Here is a 22,074-nt window from a genome sequence, read left to right as displayed (position 1 = left end):
CGGAAACCTCCACCAAGCACAATGTTTAAGAATCTTTAAAACATTCCTGGATCCAAACGGGGATCCGGATCACCACCAGAATTTAATCAGTTCTTCATTTTTACATTTGCAACAACTCTTGAAATATTTATAAAATCCCTCCGTAACCTTTTAAGTTATCTTGAGCAAAAAGACGCCGGGGAAAACAACCTTCTCGGCGGAGGTAACAGCCGGGTTAATCGCGCATAAAAGCAGACATCGCCCCCCGCAGTGATCCCTCCCCACTGCAGACGTGCTTCTCGTGGAGTATGTATGGACTGCCGAACAAGACATTTTTTCTTGTTCTTGCAGCCTCGAGAACAAGAACTCAGTTCTTGCGTCTCGTGGAGGATGGAACAGGCTTCAGTCCTGGTTTCTGTGTTTGATGCTGCAGATCATGGAATCCTGTTGCACAAGCCGGAAAACTGAGTTGAACATCTGGAGCGCTCCTTAACTGGTTCAGGTTCTGTTTAAAATGCTGGAGTTGTTTAGTTTTCATTGGAAGCTTTGAATCTGAGCGAGTGATTTGTGGAGTCCCTCAGGGGTCGGTCCTCAGACCTCTTCTGTTCAGCTTGTTTCCTTCCTTTGGGTCAAAAACTGCAGAACTTTAACATCGATCTTCACAGTTATGCAGACGATACTCAGCTTTATGTGTCTGTGTCACCAGACGACTGCGTTCCAACAGACTCACTGTGTCCAAGTTCAGAGCAAATAAACAGAATTTGCCTTAAAGACCATAATCCAGACCACAATCTAGACCAGAGTCTAGACCACAATCCAGACCAGAGTCCAGACCAGATTCTAGACCACAATCTAGACCAGAGTCTAGACCATAATCCAGACCAGAATCCAGACCAGATTCCAGACCAGAGTCCAGACGATAATCCAGACCAGAATCCAGACTAGATTCTAGACCAGAATCCAGACCAGAGTCCAGACCAGAGTCCAGACCATAATCCAGACCAGAATCCAGACCAGATTCTAGACCACAATCTAGACCAGAGTCCAGACCAGATTCCAGACCAGAGTCCAGATGATAATCCAGACCATAATCCAGACCAGAATCCAGACCAGATTCCAGACCAGATTCCAGACCAGAGTCCAGACGATAATCCAGACTAGATTCTAGACCAGAATCCAGACCAGAGTCCAGACCAGAGTCCAGACCATAATCCAGACCAGAATCCAGACCAGATTCTAGACCACAATCTAGACCAGAGTCCAGACCAGATTCCAGACCAGAGTCCAGATGATAATCCAGACCATAATCCAGACCAGAATCCAGACCAGATTCCAGACCAGAGTCCAGATGATAATCCAGACCATAATCCAGACCAGATTCCAGACCATAATCCAGACCATAATCCAGACCACAATCCATACCATAATCCAGACCATAATCCAGACCACAGTCCAGACCAGATTCCAGACCAGATTTAGGACCAGATCCAGACCAGATTCCAGACCAGATCTCAGACCATTTCTCTGCATTTCTCTTTACATGTTCTTTCTATCATGTGAAGGCCATGTGAACACTTTGATGTAAGAAATGTTTTTAACATGTTCCACGGCACACACGTGCACAACATCCATGTAAGGAGCAATGACATCTCCTCATGCCTCCACACATTCTGGTTTATGCTGACAACATTCCTCAGGGCTTCTTATCATTGACCTGAGAACACAAATGTCCAGGTTGGCATTTCGCTGCACGGTTAATATCCAGCTTCATGCTCACGTAGCTTCAGTATTAATGGTGATTCCTGATCCAGTCGGAAGGTAAGGGCCACATATCAGCCTTCATGCACCGAGATCTCTCCTGATTGTTTTACAGTCCTTCACCCTGTGGGTGGTGAAGGACTTCAGTTTGTTGTTACTATGCAGAGACAACAGGAAAAAGATACAGCAGAAAGAAATATATATAAAGTCACATGACCTCATGCGTCTGAGGAAACGTAATAATGAGCCTCTTCAGGAGGGTCAGACGGTCCTATAAAGTTCAGACTTGGATCATTTTATAGTTTGTAATAAACAGCCTGCTTCTCTGCTCCGACGTGTGAAGAGGAGTGACCTGCGATGGGGACTGCAGAATTTAGCTGAAGCTAACCATCATCAGGCAGACACAGCTAGCATCCAGGCAGCATTGCTCCTCATGCAGCTTCTGCTCAGCACAACTTCACCACAACCACAGTTCAGCCTGCACGCCTCAGAGATCCCAACACGGCCACTAACAGGTGTTTACAGCTAGAGGTGGTGAGAAATAAAACCTGTTTACTTCGCTGTCACATAAACAGTCATTTTGATATTTCACTGAACCCCTTCAAGATGCAGATTCTTTAGATGTAATCATACATCATCTTCCCAGTGACCTGCAGGGTTGTTTGTTCAGCAAGCAGCCCCCCCCCCCCCCCCCCCCCACACACACACACACACACACGGAGCGACTTCAGACCAGACTGATGAGAAGCTGCAGTTTACGCCACAGTTGGATCATCACATACAGGAGTCGGTCCAGCCTGATGGGAGGAAAACTGTTTCCTCCATCATCAGCTGCTCCTCCTACGAAGAGGCTGGAGGGTGTGTGGCATAAAGAGCATGGAAACTGGGAAAATGCACATATCATGCACAATTACTTTTAAGATGTTTGTTGTTTGTACTTTATTTACTTTAGGAAAGTCATTTGGACAACAAGTAATTATGTAAGTTAAAAGAACTAAAACTTCAGCATTAAAGGACTCGAGTGAAGTATAGTATAGCTGTATTATGCCATGCTTCTTCTTCTTTGTTCTTCTGCAATCCTATCATGTTTTTAATTTATTATTTAATAACAATGTGTATGTTATTTATGGACTCAGTTTTATTTGTATGTTTGTATGTTAAATAAAGTTGAACAAAGATGAAGTCGTTAAATGCTGCTGGATGCAACATAACTTCTACTTCACCTTTCTGCCTCTTTGCTGTTTGGTAAAATTTGTTTAAGTTCAATAAGTGTATTTCTTTTTTTAATGAAACTAAAATAGTTTGTTATGATTGTGTCATTTCTATGATGTAAATTGAAGGAGAAAAACTTTCAGCTCCAAATATTAACTCAAGAAATCATCGGCCCGTAATGAACATCGGCGAAGGCGGATGGGAAATATGGGGATAAAATATCCCTATCAGTCCGTCCCCCTCAGACTGATGGGCAGCAACAGATGCTTCTCTAAGATCTGATGTCTTTCCTCCATGGCATGAATGCTGCAGAGCTGCAAACAGACAGGAGCTCACAAACCTGACTGCTGCTTATCCTCCTCATTAGAGCTGCAGGAGAGTCTACTTTCTCCTTCACATGGCTGTGTGTTGCAGGACTTCTATATGATTCAGTTACAAAGAAACCAATATCTCAGGCTGCTGGCAGCAACGTCTTCCTGTGCATCATGTTAGGAGAGCCCTGTTTGATCACCAGATGATGTAAGGCGAGGATGGTGAAGTGTAATCACTGTATGGAAACAAGTTGCAGAGTAACTGACTGAATGGGAGGTAAACACTGTAGAAGAAGACAGAGTCCACGTTTCTGTTGTTTCACTCGGCCTTTAACGGCTCAGGTTGAAGAGCTTTGTTTACCTCTCTTCTGGCCGGAAATGGTCCTCCTGAAACCGGACTCTGGGCTGGAAGAATCAGACTGTCTCAGTGCCATCTTGTTTACATTCCTGCAGATGAAGGAGGACGTTTCAGTCACTGAAGGAACACAAGAGTGGTTCAAGCTGGACATCAGTCAGCTTCATGTTTTAACCATCTTTGTTCTCATTCTTCCCTTTTCCTGATTATAAAATGATAAAAACTGACAGGAATTTTAGTATTTTGTGTAATATGCCAGTGTCTCACCTTATAGGCGCCCTGATGAGCTGGCTGGCTTCTGTAAAACCAAAAGAGACTTTTTATTTGACTTTTAATCAAAATAGATCTGCAGCTGATGAAAATGTCTTTAAATGAAGTGTTTCTAATCTGCTTGCTGTTCTTGGGTCTGATTAGGTAAAAGCAACAACAGCAACCTTCCAGAAAACCAGCTGGATAAATGCTTTTTACAGCAGGGTGTGTGCAAACATTAGTTCCTCATGTAAAACACGTCTGCATGTAAATCTAAATAATATCACAAGGAAAAATATTGCTACAAAAGTTGCTATTTAAAAATATCCGAGCAGAAATCAAGGCTCATTTTTCATTCATTTCCACTGGCTGGGAGGTTGAGGACACGTTTTATTGACACGAGACCAAATGGACTGTTTTCTGCTTTATTCAGACTACAGAGGTCAGAGCTGGAACTAACATTTAAAGGCTCCATGCCATCTGCAGGGTCAAAATAATGTGTTATCACCACCCAAAGTACGAAAAAGAACAGATTTACAAAATAACTTAGCATTTTAAGCAGAAAGAACACGATGCAGGATGGATATGTACCCTTCACTGTTGGGAATGAAAGAAATAAGAAGTTAGATCCCCTGATCTACCAGCTGGTGCTGCCGGACAGATGGACAGGGCCCAGCATCACGCTGCAGCAGCCAGTGGTTCACCAGCTGCTCAACAAGGTAAATGCAGCCATGCACTCCCCAGGCTGAACAAGCTGTTAGCTGCTGGTAATGATTAGCTCTTACACAACTGTTCACGTCACCAACATTGTGTGATTAAAATAATAACAAGTTCATCAGAAAAGAGACATTCTGAGATAGAAAGGTGTTTGCACGCACCTCTGCAGGCTTGTAACTGGCCGGTGAGAACTTTACGGATCTCTGACACCCACATGTTTTTCACATCTATGGAGGGAGCCTGCGAAGGACATGAGCACAAGTATAAACATATATACCACACACACACACACATAAATATGCAAGGGAGAAAGCGTCTGTCGAGAAGGCAGCATGGTGCAATGCTGCCCTCAAGAGCAGGACTGAAAAAAAAAGATGTTTTTGTTATATTTGGATAGAAACACATAAATACTGCACGCCAGAAATCCTGCTTCTGCACAGGTCTGATAATTCCAGACTGTAAGAGTCGAGAAACCTGCAGGATCCTTGCCTATAACGTTTATTTTCATTCATTACATTAATGAATCATTTAAAAAATGTGTCATGTGATGTATATCAATTATTTTATATACTTGGACATACTGTAGGTAAGATACATTATTTCTATAATATAATACTTTTTATATGAATAGTTTTCCTCTAGATTAAAAAGAATTTTTCCATTTACTTCATTTTTCAGATGCCAGCAGAAATGCAGAATAAAAGATTCTTCCAGATGAATATACTTCACCTTGAATCTACTTGGATTTATTTTCATATTTAATGCATTTTTGCCAGAAAGCGTCAGTTTGCACCAGCTGTTAACCTGCATCTGAAGTAGGTTGATCACAAGTTTCCCTCCCACTGGGTCAGTTCAACAACAATGGGACTGGACGTCACTTCCACACATGCAGCCAATCAAATGCTGTGTTTGGCAATTAGGATCTTATTGTGCATTAAAGTGGAACTATTGTGTGCATTTCAGGCTAATTTATTTTTATTTCTGAGAGCAGAAGGGCTGGGATTGATTGAGTTATTGTCACAAATGTGTTGTGTCCTGTCATATCTGTTAGGTTTTCTGTTTAGTCTGCTTCCTGTTTTGGATTTGTATTTTATTTTGAAGTCTTCTCATTTCATGTGCCTTGTCCTTCCTGCCTTTGTGTTTTGTTCCAGCCCAGATTGATTTCACCTGGTATTCATTTCCTCTTTGTCTGTATTTAGTCTGTGTGCTTGTCATCTGCCAGTGTCAGATCGTTGCCAACCATCTCATGTGAGATCGTGTATTCCTGCCTTTTATATGACTGGAAGAATAAATCGAGTCGGAAACTTCTAGAGTCTCTGAAGTCCTGCATTTGGGTACACTGCCTGAGCTGAACCTGACAAAATGGCTTTATTAACTTCAGACCGACCCTCTCCGTAGGCTGTCAGATCAGCCTGCGGGCAAAACGAGTGGATTGAGACTCTTCCGCATTAAGCCCCGCCTCCCGCCACTGCACTACATCGGGAGCGCGCACCGCACCTGCTTTCACCGTCATTGTAACATCTCATAAACAGAAGGATTAGGCTCATATGAACTCAATAAAAAAAACAAACTACAATGTCAACACATAGCATCCAGCCCTACATGTTGGAACCTGAATCAGAGCCTGAAAACGAAGTGGAAAACAGCAACCCACAGCAACGAATGCAGCAGGATGTCTCTCTTTGGTAAACTCACCAGCCATCGTTGGAAATAACTTTATCCCACGTTTTCCACCCGCCTGATGTATTTGTACATGCCCTTGTTAACCAGTAGAAGGTAACCAATCACCGAACCTTATCCCCCGGGACGTCACAAGCATTTCCAAGTAGAAAAAACTCTGAAACTACGCGTTTTTCATCGCCATGGAAACCGAACGGAGAGCGTGTGCTGGAACTCAAACTCAAACTCAAACATGCGTTTAGGTGATAAAAAACAGTGCCGTTCACATGTCTGATGAGGATTCAACACTGTAACACTGTAGAAAGCTCAGACAACTCCAAATACCATCATAGCACCTCTTTAAGATCTTTGATGTTTAATAGAAGATCTTTCTTCTAGTGGCTCAATCTGACAGAGGAAACTGAAAACACTATCGTCTTATAATGATAAATATATTAATGAGTGATGTGCAGCTAGAAATACATTTTACTGACATACTGAGTAAACTACAACTTTCTGCCCCCGCTCACTTCCTCACATTTATATGGGACTTAAAACATCTGGTAACAAATCAACAGAAATCCAGCTCATTAAGGCAAAAACATCCATCCATCCATCCATCTTCTACCGCTTATCCGGGGTCGGGTCGCGGGGGCAGCAGCCTAAGCAGGGAAGCCCAGACTTCCCTCTCCCCAGCCACATTTGCCAACTCTGCGGGGGGGATCCCGAGGCGTTCCCAGGCCAGCTGAGAGATATAATCCCTCCAGCGTGTCCTGGGTCTTCCCCGGGGTCTCCTCCCAGAGGGACGTGCCTGGAACACCTCACCAGGGAGGTCCAGGAGGCATCCTGACCAGATGCCCGAGCCACCTCAACTGGTTCCTCTCGATGCGGAGGAGCAGCGGCTCTACTCTGATCTCCTCCCGGATGACCGAGCTCCTCACCCTATCTCTAAGGGAGAGCCCGGCCACCCTGCGGAGGAAACTCATTTCAGCCGCCTGTATACGAGATCTCCTTCTTTCGGTCACGACCCACAGCTCATGACCATAGATGAGGGTAGGAACGTAGATCGACTGGTAAATCGAGAGCTTCGCCTTCTGGCTCAGCTCCTTCTTCACCACGACAGACCGGCGCAGAGTCCGCATTACTGCAGACGCCGCACCGATCCGTCTGTCCATCTCACGCTCCATCCTTCCCTCACTCGTGAACAAGACCCCGAGATATTTAAACTCCTCCACTTGAGGCAGGACCTGACTCCCGACCCGGAGAGGGCAATCCACCCTATTCCGGCTGAGGACCATGGTCTCTGATTTGGAGGCAAAAACGGTTCTTCCTAACTCTACTCAGCAGTCTATATTTGTTATGAGTGCATATAGTAATCCCAGTCTAAACCCTTTTAGAGAGCCTTATCTAGTCTTCAGGAACTGTTCTCCAGGATCCTTGAAGGACTTTGCAAAGCTCTTCTTTGGATATTTGTGGATATTTCTCCATTCTCTGTCCAGATGATCCCACACTCCCTTGGTAATCCCATCTGTGGAGGATTTGCTACTTTGTTAGACCTGGTTATACTGTTATACTCAGAACAGCCACCTTCAATGGAGAACATTCCTGATGAGGCTGAGGTGAACGGGTGGATCAGCTGAAGGTCCAGGTGAATCTCTCAGGTCCTGTTTCAAGTTTTTGGCTCTTTTTAATTTAATGTTACATCAGAGAATCTCTGCTGGGGTCAGTGGTTCTGCAGAAGAGTGACATGTCAGTGCCCAGCTGACTTCTCACTGGTGGGGCGACTCTTATATCATTCTAGGAAGCTGTGCAAGATCGTCAGGGCAAGTGGTGTGAAGAACAACCAGCACTGAGACATGGCATCCTTCTCACTCCTGATTGTCTACTCACAAAACTTCCTTTTGGTAGTCTACTCTCCACAACACAACTCTTGGAAACCATGAACCCACCGTGATAATCAATGATCAGCTGCTTATTTAAATACACGTTGCTATTCATGCGGTGCTTTGCATCGACCATTTATGGTTGAATGTGAGCGTGTAGAGGATAGAACGTAAGGAGAAACCTTGTATGCAGACATTGAGGTGCAGGTGGGATTTATAAAGGAAAAACTGCTTGTGGCGTGCGTGTGCATGGTTTTATAGGTCTGGATTTTAGCTTGCATACGACATTTCCAGCTTACAAACACTTTTAGTAAAGATTCTGTGCAATGTTTTATAAACGAGACCTCTGGTATTACAGGAGCTGAGAGGCCACTAGTGAATTGACTGAGCTGTGACCGGCCAACGCAGCTTCCTCCGTACAGGGGAAGAAAAAACACGTTGGAAACGGAAGAAACTGGTGGATCCTGACAGAAAAAGACTACATGCACACAGAAAGGCTCTGAATGAGGCTAAACCTTCCTGTGGTGCGGAGCCAGTGCTCGTCACCACGCGGCCCAGACGGGCTCTTTGTAAAGCAAAAGAAATTCAGACATGATGGAACCAGTAAGTTTGTTTTCTGTTTTCTCCAAACCCTGATGTGTAAAAAGTTTGACCTTCAGGTGAAAGAAACGTACCTGGATGATGTAAACTTCTTCTCTGGCGTTGTACCACACCTCAAACTTTTTGTTGTCCCCTTTGACATTCTCCGTTATCCCCACAGCGCTCATCTGGACAGAAAAGGTCGAGGGTCACTGGGAGCCAGTAAACATGAGGCGGCCAGTAAGTGTCCTGGTAAGTGCTTCACATCTTACTAGAACCCCTGAATTCAGTCTGAACCAGAGATGCTCTGATAGAAACAGTTCAGATAAAAGATGAACTCCTGCAGGCAGGAATAATCTCCTCAGAGATATCAGAGCTGTTTGCAGGTTGGGACTGAACAAAACTCTCTAAATGAAGTAATCCATGATGCTAACACTAGGGACATTACAGACATTATGACCTGGTTTTGTATTGAAACTCTTCATCTTCTGTTTCACAGTTTAGCATCGCTGGATCTCGGCTGGATTTACTGTTTTATATTTGTCACCATGAAGTGATTTCTAAAGTGAAAATAGATCATTTAGTCATGTCATTAACTATCTTCATGTTTCGTCATAGCCAGGCGACTGGACGTGTTGGACTTGTGTCGGACCTTCAGCGAGTGTTTGAAGCTGTAGGTGGGCGTCTTCTCGTGACCCTCTGTGGTTTCCTCCCGTTTCTTACAGAACAGCAGCATCTTGTCGTACAGAAACAGGTGCCTCTGCATGGGCTTGAACCTGGCCAGGTCCTTTACCTGCAATCACATCACCTGTCAGGCGTTTACAGCAGCGTGTGTGTGTGTGTGTGTGTGTGTGTGTGTGTGTGTGTGTGTGAGAGGCTGTACCTTGCTGTGGCCTTTCTTGTGGTCAGTCCAGACGTTGAAGGATCCCTGCATCAGCAGCTTCCCCAGTTCGCTCAGGTTACCCTGGAAACAAGAACAACGTCCACTAAAGTCTTTTCTTTGTGTTGCTTCGTCTAAAAACTCTTTTTTTAGACAAAATTTTAAAATCTAACATTTTTCTGTCTCATGTCTCTTTTTTTTTTTTTTTTACTCTGGTGATGGCCAAAAACAGTCCCTATGCTCAAAAACTACCATGAAGTCATCATATATCAATACTTTATCTGCTTTTTGTCCCATAGACAATCTAAACAACATCTGTCCTGCTCAAAAATATCAATTATTCTGTCATTTGTAGGATTTTAACTCTTTCAGTGGCAGTTCGATTTAAATGACGACATAATTCAACACAAAATGTGAATTATTTTCCATATAAAAATTGGTGGTGAATAGACACGTGAATGTGTCTGAGATTAAAAACCGTATTTATTAATTCCATTTTTAATATTTTTTGAGGTATCAGAAACTCCTTCTGGGGACTCTTGTGGTAGAAATATACAGTATTATTATTTTAAATCACTTGGACACTTTCAGAACTGCTGAAAAACACCAAACATTCAATCATTTTAAGACTTTTAATCCTTTAAATGCTATACTAATAATTTTAATTCATTCATTCATTTTCTAAAATCACTTAATAAAGGGGAAGCTGGAGCCTATCCCAGCAGCCTTCGGGCGAGAGGCAGGGTACACCCTGGACAGGTCACCCGTCCATCACAGAATCATTTTAGGGATTAAATATTTATTAAAAACATACAAAACTTTCTCAGTCATCTATGAAGTAATGGTGATTTGGTGGTGACAAGAGTCTGAACTTTTGGAGGGAACAAGAGTTAAGCAGTAAGTAAATAATAAATACCTGCCTCCTCCTCATTATAACAGTGTTGTATGGATCCATTCTGCCTGCTTACCTCAAAACCAGTGATGGCTATTTGATGCATGGAGTCATTGACAGACTTGATGATGTTCAGCATGGTGCCTAAAGCCTCCTCCAGCTCGGCCATCCCTTCTCCCTTACTGCATTTCAACATCTCCTATTCAGCAGGAAAGAGTGGGTTAGAAACAAGCAGCATCAGATGATGTGAAGAACAAAAACAAGACAAAAGAAAGGGGAAAAGGTGTTAAAAACATCGGGTCGCATCCTCTCTGTTAAATGATTCTTATCAGATGATTCTGAAAGACTAAACTTGAGAGGAGACGAGTTTAGAAAGGAAGTTTGGAAGGAAAAACGTTAAATTTGCTCTCAAATCAAACACTTACATTCTTGCTTAAAGATAAGAAATACACCATAGTGTGTGTGTTGGTGTGTGTGTGTGTGTGTGCACCTTCAACATGAGTTGGTATTTGGTGATTCTCTGAACAGGCTTCAACAAGTAGGCATCCAGAGACAGTTTATGGTCCAGTTTCTTCTGACATTCCTGTGAGAACAAAGAAAAAATCTTCTAGCTAACAATTTGTTTCAACGTGTTGAAGTCGAGTCAGAGACACGACACGAGCAGCAAGTCCTGGGAACGTGTCTCACCTGAAAGAAAAGGCTGTCTCCACACTGTCTCCACAGCACTTCTGAGCGAGGCTTGTTTTGGCAATATTTTTCATACACTTGGAGTTCTTCTTTCTGAAACACAACAACACACAACAATGTCCATGTCAACGTCCATGTTGACGCAAACATCCACGCCAACATCCATGCCAACATCCACGCCAACATCCATGCCAACATCCATGTCAACGTCCATGTTGACGCAAACATCCACGCCAACATCCACGCCAACATCCATGCCAACATCCATGCCAACATCCATGCCAACATCCACACCAACATCCATGCCAACATCCATGCCAACATCCACACCAACATCCATGCCAACATCCATGCCAACATCCACACCAACATCCATGCCAACATCCATGCCAACATCCACACCAACGTCCATGTCAACGTCCACGCCAACATCCATGTCAACGTCCATGTTGACGCAAACATCCATGCCAACATCCATGCCAACATCCATGCCAACGTCCATGTCAACGTCCATGTTGACGCAAACATCCACGCCAACATCCACGCCAACGTCCATGTCAACGTCCATGTTGACGCAAACATCCACGCCAACATCCATGCCAACATCCACGCCAACATCCATGCCAACATCCATGTCAACGTCCATGTTGACGCAAACATCCACGCCAACATCCACGCCAACATCCATGCCAACATCCATGCCAACATCCATGCCAACATCCACACCAACATCCATGCCAACATCCATGCCAACATCCACACCAACATCCATGCCAACATCCATGCCAACATCCACACCAACATCCATGCCAACATCCATGCCAACATCCACACCAACGTCCATGTCAACGTCCACGCCAACATCCATGTCAACGTCCATGTTGACGCAAACATCCATGCCAACATCCATGCCAACATCCATGCCAACGTCCATGTCAACGTCCATGTTGACGCAAACATCCACGCCAACATCCACGCCAACGTCCATGTCAACGTCCATGTTGACGCAAACATCCACGCCAACATCCATGCCAACATCCATGTCAACGTCCACGCCAACATCTTTAGACATCCTTTACGCCAACATCCATGTCAACATCCATGTTGACGCAAACATCCATGCCAACATCCATGCCAACATCCATGCCAACGTCCATGTCAACGTCCATGTCAACGTCCATGTTGACGCAAACATCCACGCCAACATCCATGCCAACATCCATGCCAACATCCACACCAACATCCATGTCAACGTCCACGCCAACATCCATGTCAACGTCCATGTTGACGCAAACATCCACGCCAACATCCATGCCAACATCCATGCCAACATCCACACCAACATCCATGTCAACGTCCACGCAAACATCCATGTCAACGTCCATGTTGACGCAAACATCCACGCCAACATCCATGCCAACATCCATGCCAACGTCCATGTCAACGTCCATGTTGACGCAAACATCCATGTCAACGTCCATGTTGACGCAAACATCCATGCCAACATCCATGCCAACATCCATGCCAACGTCCATGTCAACGTCCATGTTGATGCAAACATCCACGTCAATGTCCATGTTGACGCAAACATCCACGCCAATGTCCATGTTGATGCAAACATCCACGCCAAAGTCCATGTTGATGCAAATATCCACACCAACATCCATGCCAACATCCACGCCAACATCCATGCCAACATCCACACCAACATCCACGCCAACATCCATGTCAACGTACACGCCAACATCCTATCAACGTCCATGTTGACGCAAACATCCACGCCAACATCCATGCCAACATCCATGCCAACGTCCATGTCAACGTCCATGTTGACGCAAACATCCATGTCAACGTCCATGTTGACGCAAACGTCCACGCCAACATCCATGCCAACGTCCATGTCAACGTCCATGTTGACGCAAACATCCATGTCAACGTCCATGTTGACGCAAACATCCACGCCAACATCCATGCCAACATCCATGTCAACGTCCACGCCAACATCCATGCCAACATCCATGCCAACGTCCATGTCAACGTCCATGTTGACGCAAACATCCATGTCAAAGTCCATGTTGACGCAAACATCCACGCCAACATCCATGCCAACATCCATGCCAACATCCATGCCAACGTCCATGTCAACGTCCATGTTGATGCAAACATCCATGCCAACGTCCATGTCAACGTCCATGTTGACGCAAACATCCATGTCAACGTCCATGTTGACGCAAACGTCCATGCCAACATCCATGCCAACATCCATGCCAACGTCCATGTCAACGTCCATGTTGACGCAAACATCCATGTCAACGTCCATGTTGACGCAAACATCCACGCCAACATCCATGCCAACATCCATGCCAACATCCATGACAACGTCCATGTCAACGTCCATGTTGACGCAAACATCCACGTCAATGTCCATGTTGACGCAAACATCCACGCCAATGTCCATGTTGACGCAAACATCCACGCCAATGTCCATGTTGATGCAAACATCCACGTCAACGTCCACTTCCATGTCAACGACCACGTCAACATCCACGTCAACGTCCATGTTCACATAAACATCCACATAAGCACTCATGTCAAAGTCAACGTCCACATCAGTGTCAAAGTCAATGTCCACATGAACATCCACGTCAATGTCTATGTCAACGTCTATGTCAAAGTCAATATTACCATCCTCATCAACATCAACGTCCACGTCTATGTCAACGTCCACATCAATGTCCATGTCAACGTCCATGTCCATGTCAACGTTCACGGTCATGTCAATGTCCACCTCCATGTCAACGTCCACGGTCATGTCAATATCAATGTCAACGTCCATATCCATGTCAACGTCCACGTCCATGTCAACGTCCACGGTCATGTCAATATCAATGTCAACGTCCACATCCATGTCAACGTCCACGTCCATGTCAACGTCCATGGTCATGTCAATGTCCACCTCCATGTCAACGTCCACGGTCATGTCAACATCAATGTCAACGTCCCCATCCATGTCAACGTCCACCTCCATGTCAATGTCCACGTCTATGTCAACGTTCACGTCAACGTCCACGTCTATGTCAACGTCCACATCAACGTCCATGTCTATGTCAATGTCCACACCAACGTCCACGGTCATGTCAACGTCAATGTCAACGTCCACATCCATGTCAACGTCCACATCCATGTCAACGTCCACGTCAACGTCCACGTCAATGCAAACATCAACATCGATGTCAATGTCTATGTAAAAGTCAACATTACCATCCACATCAACATCAACATCAATTTCAATGTCAAGCTCCACGTCAACATCAACGTCATGTCAATGTCCACGTCAACGTAAACATTAACGTCAATGTAAACGTCAACATCAACATCAGGCCTTCAGCCATCTGTTTATGAAACTTTTCATATGGACAGAAAGTGAAATCATTTCTTTTAGCTGTGTTGCTCGTCCAACATAAGCAGTTACAACTTATACCTGGTTTTAAAGGTGATCAATTAGACTCTCTAAACATATAAAATTTGGTATATTAAACCATGTTTAAAGTAATGCTTCAGTGTACATTCTAATTAACATTTTCCTAATTTTTTTAAATAATTGGGAATAAATTCATTACCTATGGAACTGCTAATGTCCCATATTACCTTTCTACTGAATCATTTACAGCCTGTTTAGTCATTTAAATACCAAAGTTCATTGATGTCTAAAGATTTCTAACTTTATCTGGTAGAAAACGTATGAACTCTTTTTCATGTAGACATAAAACATCAGTTCTAAGTGAGTAATATTTATATATGTTTCTCAGTGGAAGTTAGATTTCTCATGTTTTGTGCTGTAGTCTTATTTTAAGGATATCTTCAGTTTTGATGTAGTGTGTTTATTGTAACAAACCTTGACAAACAAGGCCGCCTTTGGTTATTTTGCTACTTTTTACCTTTTCTTCAATGCAACTTACTCTTTTCAGAAAGCAGGTTCCCACCAGTTCTGGTTTCTCTGCACAGTTTTCCAGCTCCATTCGAAATGTCCTGCACAGAATTCATGAAACGGAAAAATAAAACCACAACGCCATGTGTCCTCCTTGCTTCATGTTTTCAGTTCACATTCCTGCTCCATGTTGGTCAGTCTGGTCTTCAGGGGTAAATCTGAATGATCTTGCCTTGGACGTGGACAAAATAAAGAATTAATAGAAAACTACAGACTTATAAATCACCTGTTCTAAGTGTTGATCATCCCCTTTAATGCAGTTCTGTTGCTGGCTCAATGACCCACACTTCAAAAATAGGTTAGCGCCTTTGATTTAACTCTTTAATATTGTGGGTATCATATCTGATACAGTTTCTCCAAGTTTTAAAGGGTTAACCAATTACAATTCATAACATCAGCAGTTCAGTCACTCTGCACGTTCATGTTGAAAACAGTTTTGCAAGACCTGCAGCAGACTCAACACTGTAAAAAAATACTGTGAATGAACAGAAACAAAGCAAAATCCTGAAAGATCTTTTGTTGTCTTTTGTATTTTAATGTTTGATGAAATTAGCATGTATGATAGAAAATGACTGATAAATATGGTCAAAAACAGCAAAAATATAAAAAGTAAATGTAGTAATTACACTTGAATGTAATTATTTATGGTTATTGTGCAGTTCTATAGTAGATTATTATCAGTGCTATCAGCATTTCCATATGCACTGTAAACACAAAATATCACCAGTGAAATATTTTATATTAAATATATTTTATTGATCCCAGATGGTGAATTTACTGTCTACTTTTAACCCAGTCTCTAATTCTAACTGGGATCAGTGGGATGTCTGGTATCCCAGCATACAAGGAGCAGTTGGAGGTTAAGGGTCGACATGGTTCATCTTGAACTGGGGTCCTTAAGTCCACCTACCTAGGCCACAACCAAATAAATATATGCAGACTAAATTTAGTGAAACAGATTTTAACAGTAAAATAAAGATAATCAACAGCATTAAACTTTAATTTAACAGTTTCTTTTAATTACATTTTGGTAAAATTACAATAAATTTCCATATGAACCTTTGTTAATTTCTGTCCATGTTCTGTTGAGTAGTTTTGGATTTCCAAGCTGTAAACAAGTCCTCTCTACAGACAAACTAAACATCAGAGATGTGGCAGTACTCCAGCATATTCTCCTCTTTATCCTCCTCCATGTTCTGATGTCAGCAGACAAGAAATAAATAAAAAGCATATGGTCATATGGCATTCTACCTACTTGTTGTGAAATTCGTAAATCTCCGGCAGGTTTCCAAACAGCACATCTCTTTTGTTCTCCAGTGACGGTGGGATGAGGTGGCTGAGCTCTGAGTTATTCAGCTCAGCAAAATAACCCTGGAGATTCGGATGAGACGTGAAAATGAGCCAATACACCCAGAAACCACAGTTAATTAGAGAGAAACAGGTTTTTATTCCTCATCCATACCGTTTTAGATGGTAATCTAGATTAGATACAGTTCAGATACAGTAACCTAGCAGTAAATTAGTGTCGTAGTTTATTGCTCTGCAGCTGAAGCACTGTCTTGTGTATAAATTATTACACTGTTAGATAATCAGAAAGGAAAGGGATTGAATCTGAACAAGAACAACTGGTTTTACCCATCAAACAAGGGAACAAAAGTATTCCAGGTGAGGAAAAAGGAAGGATGCCCCTCCCTCTAACAGCCAGTTTCCCCTCTTTGGGTGGAATAACTCCAGTGATATTCCTGCCTCCGTCCACCAGACTGACTCACTTTGAGTCTGACCCACTGCTCAACACTGGTTTCATTCAGCTGTCAGGGTTTCTTCATGTTCATCCCATTTCAGCCTCTGAGTAGGATCAAAATCTGGCATGTTCTGGATCATTGTCATGCTGGAGAGTCCAGTTTTACTTCAGCTTTAATGTATTCTTGTTGTTGCTCTTATAGCTAATGGTGGATTCCCTGGTTGTGAACTGGTTCTGGTGCAGAAGTTGGGCCAGACTGTGATCTGACTTTTCCACTTCAATTCTCAGTCTGGATCCAGACCTCCATGGGTTCAGGATTTTTATTTCCATTGATCGTTTATTTGTTTTCAGTTCTCACTATGCAATTAATACAGATTTTAATCTGGTATACTTCAGTTATCAGTTTTCTAAGATGTGATATTTCAGTCCTGTCTTTATTGTTTTGAGCAGTTTATAATAAATTCAAACTGCAGCATCAGTTTTTAAATAAAAGAACAAAATGTGAGTCCCATAGCCGACCTCCAGAAACCAAACCAACCTCGTAATCTCGACAGTTTGCAGAGTAAAACATGAACACATCATTACACTGATGCAAAAACACAAAAACATTCCAGCCAGCAAACTGTACCTCCATGATGCTTTGCAGCTCCTCCACATATATCCTCTCTGTTTCGATTAGCTCAGTCATGATGTGTCTGCAAAAAGAAAGAAAAGTTTCATATAATGGCTGTGCTAAACTGACCAGGACTGGCCTGGTGGGACTTTGACAACAAACTATGCTGACTAGCCAAGTAAAACTGAAACACAGAGCAAAGGTGTTAATTAGCATAAACAGAGCTGTAGAATAAAGCCTAAATAAACTAAAGAGCAGAACAGAACCAAGAAGTCTGGTTTTCGGTATGATGACGGGGAGATTAGACAGATGTGAATAACAATCCAGTCAGTGTTAAATAATCACAGTTAGTAAGTAAAATAGTCACATCTGCTTTGTTCTGATACGAGCTTTGGAACATGTGTTGTTATTCACAGTTGCAGCCTGCTGACATTTCGTAGACATTGTTCACATTAAGACAAGGCTATATTTCTGATTCTTAACCGTATGTTGATGTTGCCAACTAGCTGAGGATAAAGGCCCATGACAGATGATCTGTCTCCAGCCTCCTTTACGCCAGTCATTTGTTCTGTTTTTTGGGGAAGTTTACAGGTCTGTTGCTTGATGCTGCAAACAGAGTTATACCACCGGAAACTGCAGGGACAGTGTTGATCAGATTAGCCAATCTTGGAGAGGAACAAACCATAGAAGAAGAAGACAAGGACAACAGTTGGAGAGATGGTTTAGAAGAATGGCTGTGAGTGTTTCGGGCAGGTTGGGTGGTTTCTAGCTGTGCATTACCACCATTAACCTTTGTCTTAAACGAACATATAAAGATGATTGTGAACTCTGAACTCTGAAAGAACGAGATCTTGTTTACAGGCCCTTAGAGATAGGGTGAGGAGCTTGGTCATCTGGGAGGAGATCAGAGTAGAGCCGCTGCTCCTCCGCATCGAGAGGAGGTGCATCTGGTCAGGATGCCTCCTGGACACCTGTGTTCTGGGCATGTCCCTCCAGGAGGAGACCCAGGACAGTTTGGAGGGATTATATCACTCGGCTGGCCTGGGAACAACTTGGGAGTTGGCAAATGTGGCTGGGGAGAGGCAAGTCTGGGCTTCGCTGCTTAGGCTGCTGCCCTTCGCGACTCGACCCCAGATAAGCAGCAGAAGATGGATGGATGGATGGCACTGCACCTTCTGATTACTGGCTTTCTGTACCCTGTAAACACATTGCTCTCCTTTCTGAGAATGTACATAAACAAACAAGATATGCAAGCCATCCGTAAACGTAAGCATATTCTCGGCCTTAGGCCCTGCAAATCCTATGATTTATGACTTTACCTCCAGTTAAGGCACAATCTGAGCTGTTCATTTTCATTTTCTCCTTTATTCTATCAGATTAAAAATCTCTAAGATTAAACATTTTGTTTCCAAGAGTGTCCTGGCTAAGTAAGTTCATAACATACCACAACTATCAAATACAACTAGCATCAGCCAACGTCAGGCAGATGGATGGATTATGCAAATAAAATTTAAAAGTTTTCATGTCAGGCCCTTAAAATCAACTTAAACTCCCCCTCAGAGATCTGTTTTTTTGTGCGTTATTCTAAGTGGGGAAACAATGGAAGAAGCTTTTTCCTGAAGTTCTGTTCTCAGGCTCAGGACCACCATCTGTGGACCAGAACGCGAGCAGGGGTCTTGCTGATTCTGGCTTCATAAAACAGGAGTTTTATGGATGAAAATCAGTCCATGTGAAGAACGGGTAGAACGAAGGCTATTTGTACCTTTTTCCACAGTCTGCAGTGAAACGTAAAGCACAACGGTGCAGCTTCTTGAGATACTGATCACAGACAATTTAAAATAACAAGTCTGCATAATCCAGCAGAGGTAAGAAAGCAGCGACTTTTAAATATTCATTTGGAGGGAATAATTATATTTCTTCATAAAAAAGAACTCCATTTTTACTTTGTGAACAACAGATACTGATTGCTGGTAATAGTTGTAGGATGAAATGATGATCCAGTTGAACCCCTTGAGCTTTTGGAAGCTGAGGAAGATGAGATGGTTGTCCCTGGGGTCCCCTTTAGAATACATGAAGGGTAAAAGATCTGATCTGCCTCAGCAGGAGCTGGAAAAACTGGTCCAGACTCTCACCTTAATCTACTTCATAACAGGGTCTTTACAGAGACCTCTTGACCCAGTGTAGACCTAGCAGAACTCTCAGGTCATCTGGATCTGGTCTTTTATCAGTCTCCTGAGCCAGAAGCAGACATGGAGATGTATTCAGCTTCTATGCTCCACATGTCTGGAGGAAACTCCCAGAAAGCCTCAGATCAGCTGGAATATCCGGTTAAAGACCCTCCAGTTTTTCTTCAACGTCCAGATCTGCATCAGTTTCTCTAAAGCTGAAGTTTTAAATGTGATCATGTTTTTATTTAATGTTCTTTCCTTTTCCTGCTTCTAATGTTTTATTGTCTCTGTGAAGCCCTTTGAGTCACTCTGTTGGTGAACAGAAAGCTGTTGTGATTGTTTTATAAGAGATCACATGCCCTCATACACTGGCAGGCCTTATCAATACCCAGACTGTGAAAAAGGGCGTCGCTTTTCAACCTTGTTATAACGGGGAATGTGCAGCAACACAACAAGCGAGTCTTGTTTGCTCATTTCCTAAATATGTCTGTAAAACTGCTCACATTGTAAGTGCTGACTCGCATTTGTGCAATTTTACAAGACTTTACCTCCTTTTTATGCCCATAACTAAGTTTCCAGCACATGATGTAGTCAGACGGAGCACATGCAGGCGGTACAACAGCAGCACCAAACACAACTGCTTCATATTTCTCTCCAGTTAGGAACAGCGGCGGGGAACCCTGACCCTCATCCTGCATGTTTTCCATGCTTCCCAGCTCCAACACACCTCATGCAAATGAATGAGTCACTGTGCAGAATTTCATAGTTTAATTTGAATTAGGTTTGTTGGAGCAGGGAAACACTGAAAACCTGCAGGACTGCAGCTCTCAAGCACAAGATTTCCCCATCACAGACTTAGAATATATAACATTTCTAAACTTCTATGTAAAAAAGTCATCTTTATACACTCTATCTAACATTATGTCCACTGAAACATGGTCCCTCCCACTTTACAACACACTCCCACCGACACACACATGATCCTTCTCCTTCTCCCTCTCACACTGGGACCAGTACAGCTTCAGCTGAGATCAATAATGGATCTTTTACATCTGAAGTGAGCATAAAAAATGAGAGAAAGAAGGAATCAGACAACATTGCCCCTCTGAAACAAGGACTTGGATTGGACTGAACAGCGTCCCAGTAAGTCCAGATTCGTTTGTTTCTTTAGTTTGATTACTGGAATAATATCCAGTAAAACCATTACCAGGGTTAAACTAGCAGGTACAGTGCTGCAAAAAGGTATGTGATTTCAGGTCGTCACTCATATTTTAACCTGAGTAAAACAAAATGCAGCTTTGAAATAGAGATTTTATTGGATGACACAAGCTCTCCAAGCCTTCATGAGCCAACGTGGAACAGTATTTTCCTCCTGAACGTAACACCTGGTTGCGCCTCCTGCAGCAGCAGCAACCAAACGTTTGTTATTCCTCGCAGTGAGTCTTTCACAGCTCTGTGGAGGAATTCTGGGCCACTCTTCTCCACAGACATGTTGTAATTCAGCCACACTGGAGGCTTTTCCAGCATGAAGCGCCTGTTTAAGGTCACACCACAGAATTTCAACTGGATTCAAGTCTGGACTTTGACTCGGCTCCAAAACCTTCATTTTGTTTGTTTGAAGCCACTAAGAGGTGGACCAGCTGGTGTTGTCCTGCTGGTGTTGTCCTGCTGGGGTTGTCCCGCTGGTGTTGTCCTGCTGGTGTTGTCCTGCTGGTGTTGTCCTGCTGGTGTTGTCCTGCTGGTGTTGTCCCGCTGGTGTTGTCCTGCTGGTGTTGTCCTGCTGGTGTTGTCCTGCTGGTGTTGTCCTGCTGGGGTTGTCCTGCTGGTGTTGTCCCGCTGGTGTTGTCCTGCTGGTGTTGTCCTGCTGGTGTTGTCCTGCTGGTGTTGTCCCGCTGGTGTTGTCCTGCTGGTGTTGTCCTGCTGGTGTTGTCCTGCTGGGGTTGTCCTGATAGTGTTGTCCCGCTGGTGTTGTCCTGCTGGTGTTGTCCCGCTGGTGTTGTCCTGCTGGTGTTGTCCTGCTGGTGTTGTCCCGCTGGTGTTGTCCTGCTGGGGTTGTCCCGCTGGTGTTGTCCTGCTGGTGCTGTCCTGCTGGTGTTGTCCTGCTGGTGTTGTCCCGCTGGTGTTGTCCTGCTGGGGTTGTCCTGCTGGTGTTGTCCTGCTGGTGTTGTCCTGCTGGGGTTGTCCTGCTGGTGTTGTCCCGCTGGTGTTGTCCCGCTGGTGTTGTCCTGCTGGTGTTGTCCCGCTGGTGTTGTCCCGCTGGTGTTGTCCTGCTGGTGTTGTCCAGCTGGTGCTGTCCCGCTGGTGTTGTCCCGCTGGTGTTGTCCCGCTGGTGTTGTCCCGCTGGTGTTGTCCTGCTGGTGTTGTCCCGCTGGTGTTGTCCCGCTGGTGTTGTCCTGCTGGTGC

The 22,074-nt window shown here is 43.7% G+C and overlaps 1 protein-coding gene across 1 annotated transcript in view; it reads right to left on the bottom strand.

The window, feature by feature from the left end:
- mcf2l2 (MCF.2 cell line derived transforming sequence-like 2) overlaps window positions 1-22,074 on the bottom strand; it is a gene marked incomplete at its 3' end in the record, with an annotated part of 78,419 nt that overhangs the window by 9,963 nt on the left and 46,382 nt on the right. Inside the window, exons 16-27 of the mRNA XM_079245126.1 lie at window positions 17,519-17,585; window positions 16,405-16,520; window positions 15,121-15,190; window positions 11,162-11,254; window positions 10,965-11,057; window positions 10,551-10,673; window positions 9,586-9,666; window positions 9,355-9,495; window positions 8,798-8,890; window positions 4,743-4,821; window positions 3,883-3,913; window positions 3,622-3,707 (exon numbers count right to left, since the gene is read on the bottom strand). Of these exons, the coding sequence (XP_079101252.1) occupies window positions 3,622-3,707; window positions 3,883-3,913; window positions 4,743-4,821; window positions 8,798-8,890; window positions 9,355-9,495; window positions 9,586-9,666; window positions 10,551-10,673; window positions 10,965-11,057; window positions 11,162-11,254; window positions 15,121-15,190; window positions 16,405-16,520; window positions 17,519-17,585 (1,073 nt within the window). The remainder of the gene's footprint in view (window positions 1-3,621; window positions 3,708-3,882; window positions 3,914-4,742; window positions 4,822-8,797; window positions 8,891-9,354; window positions 9,496-9,585; window positions 9,667-10,550; window positions 10,674-10,964; window positions 11,058-11,161; window positions 11,255-15,120; window positions 15,191-16,404; window positions 16,521-17,518; window positions 17,586-22,074) is intronic.

The sequence above is a fragment of the Telmatherina bonti genome (genome assembly GCF_933228915.1).
Source record: "Telmatherina bonti genome assembly, chromosome: 8".
Lineage (NCBI taxonomy): Eukaryota > Metazoa > Chordata > Actinopteri > Atheriniformes > Telmatherinidae > Telmatherina > Telmatherina bonti.
Note: the sequence above shows the minus strand (reverse complement) of the source record. Positions and strands in the feature narration are given on the sequence as shown.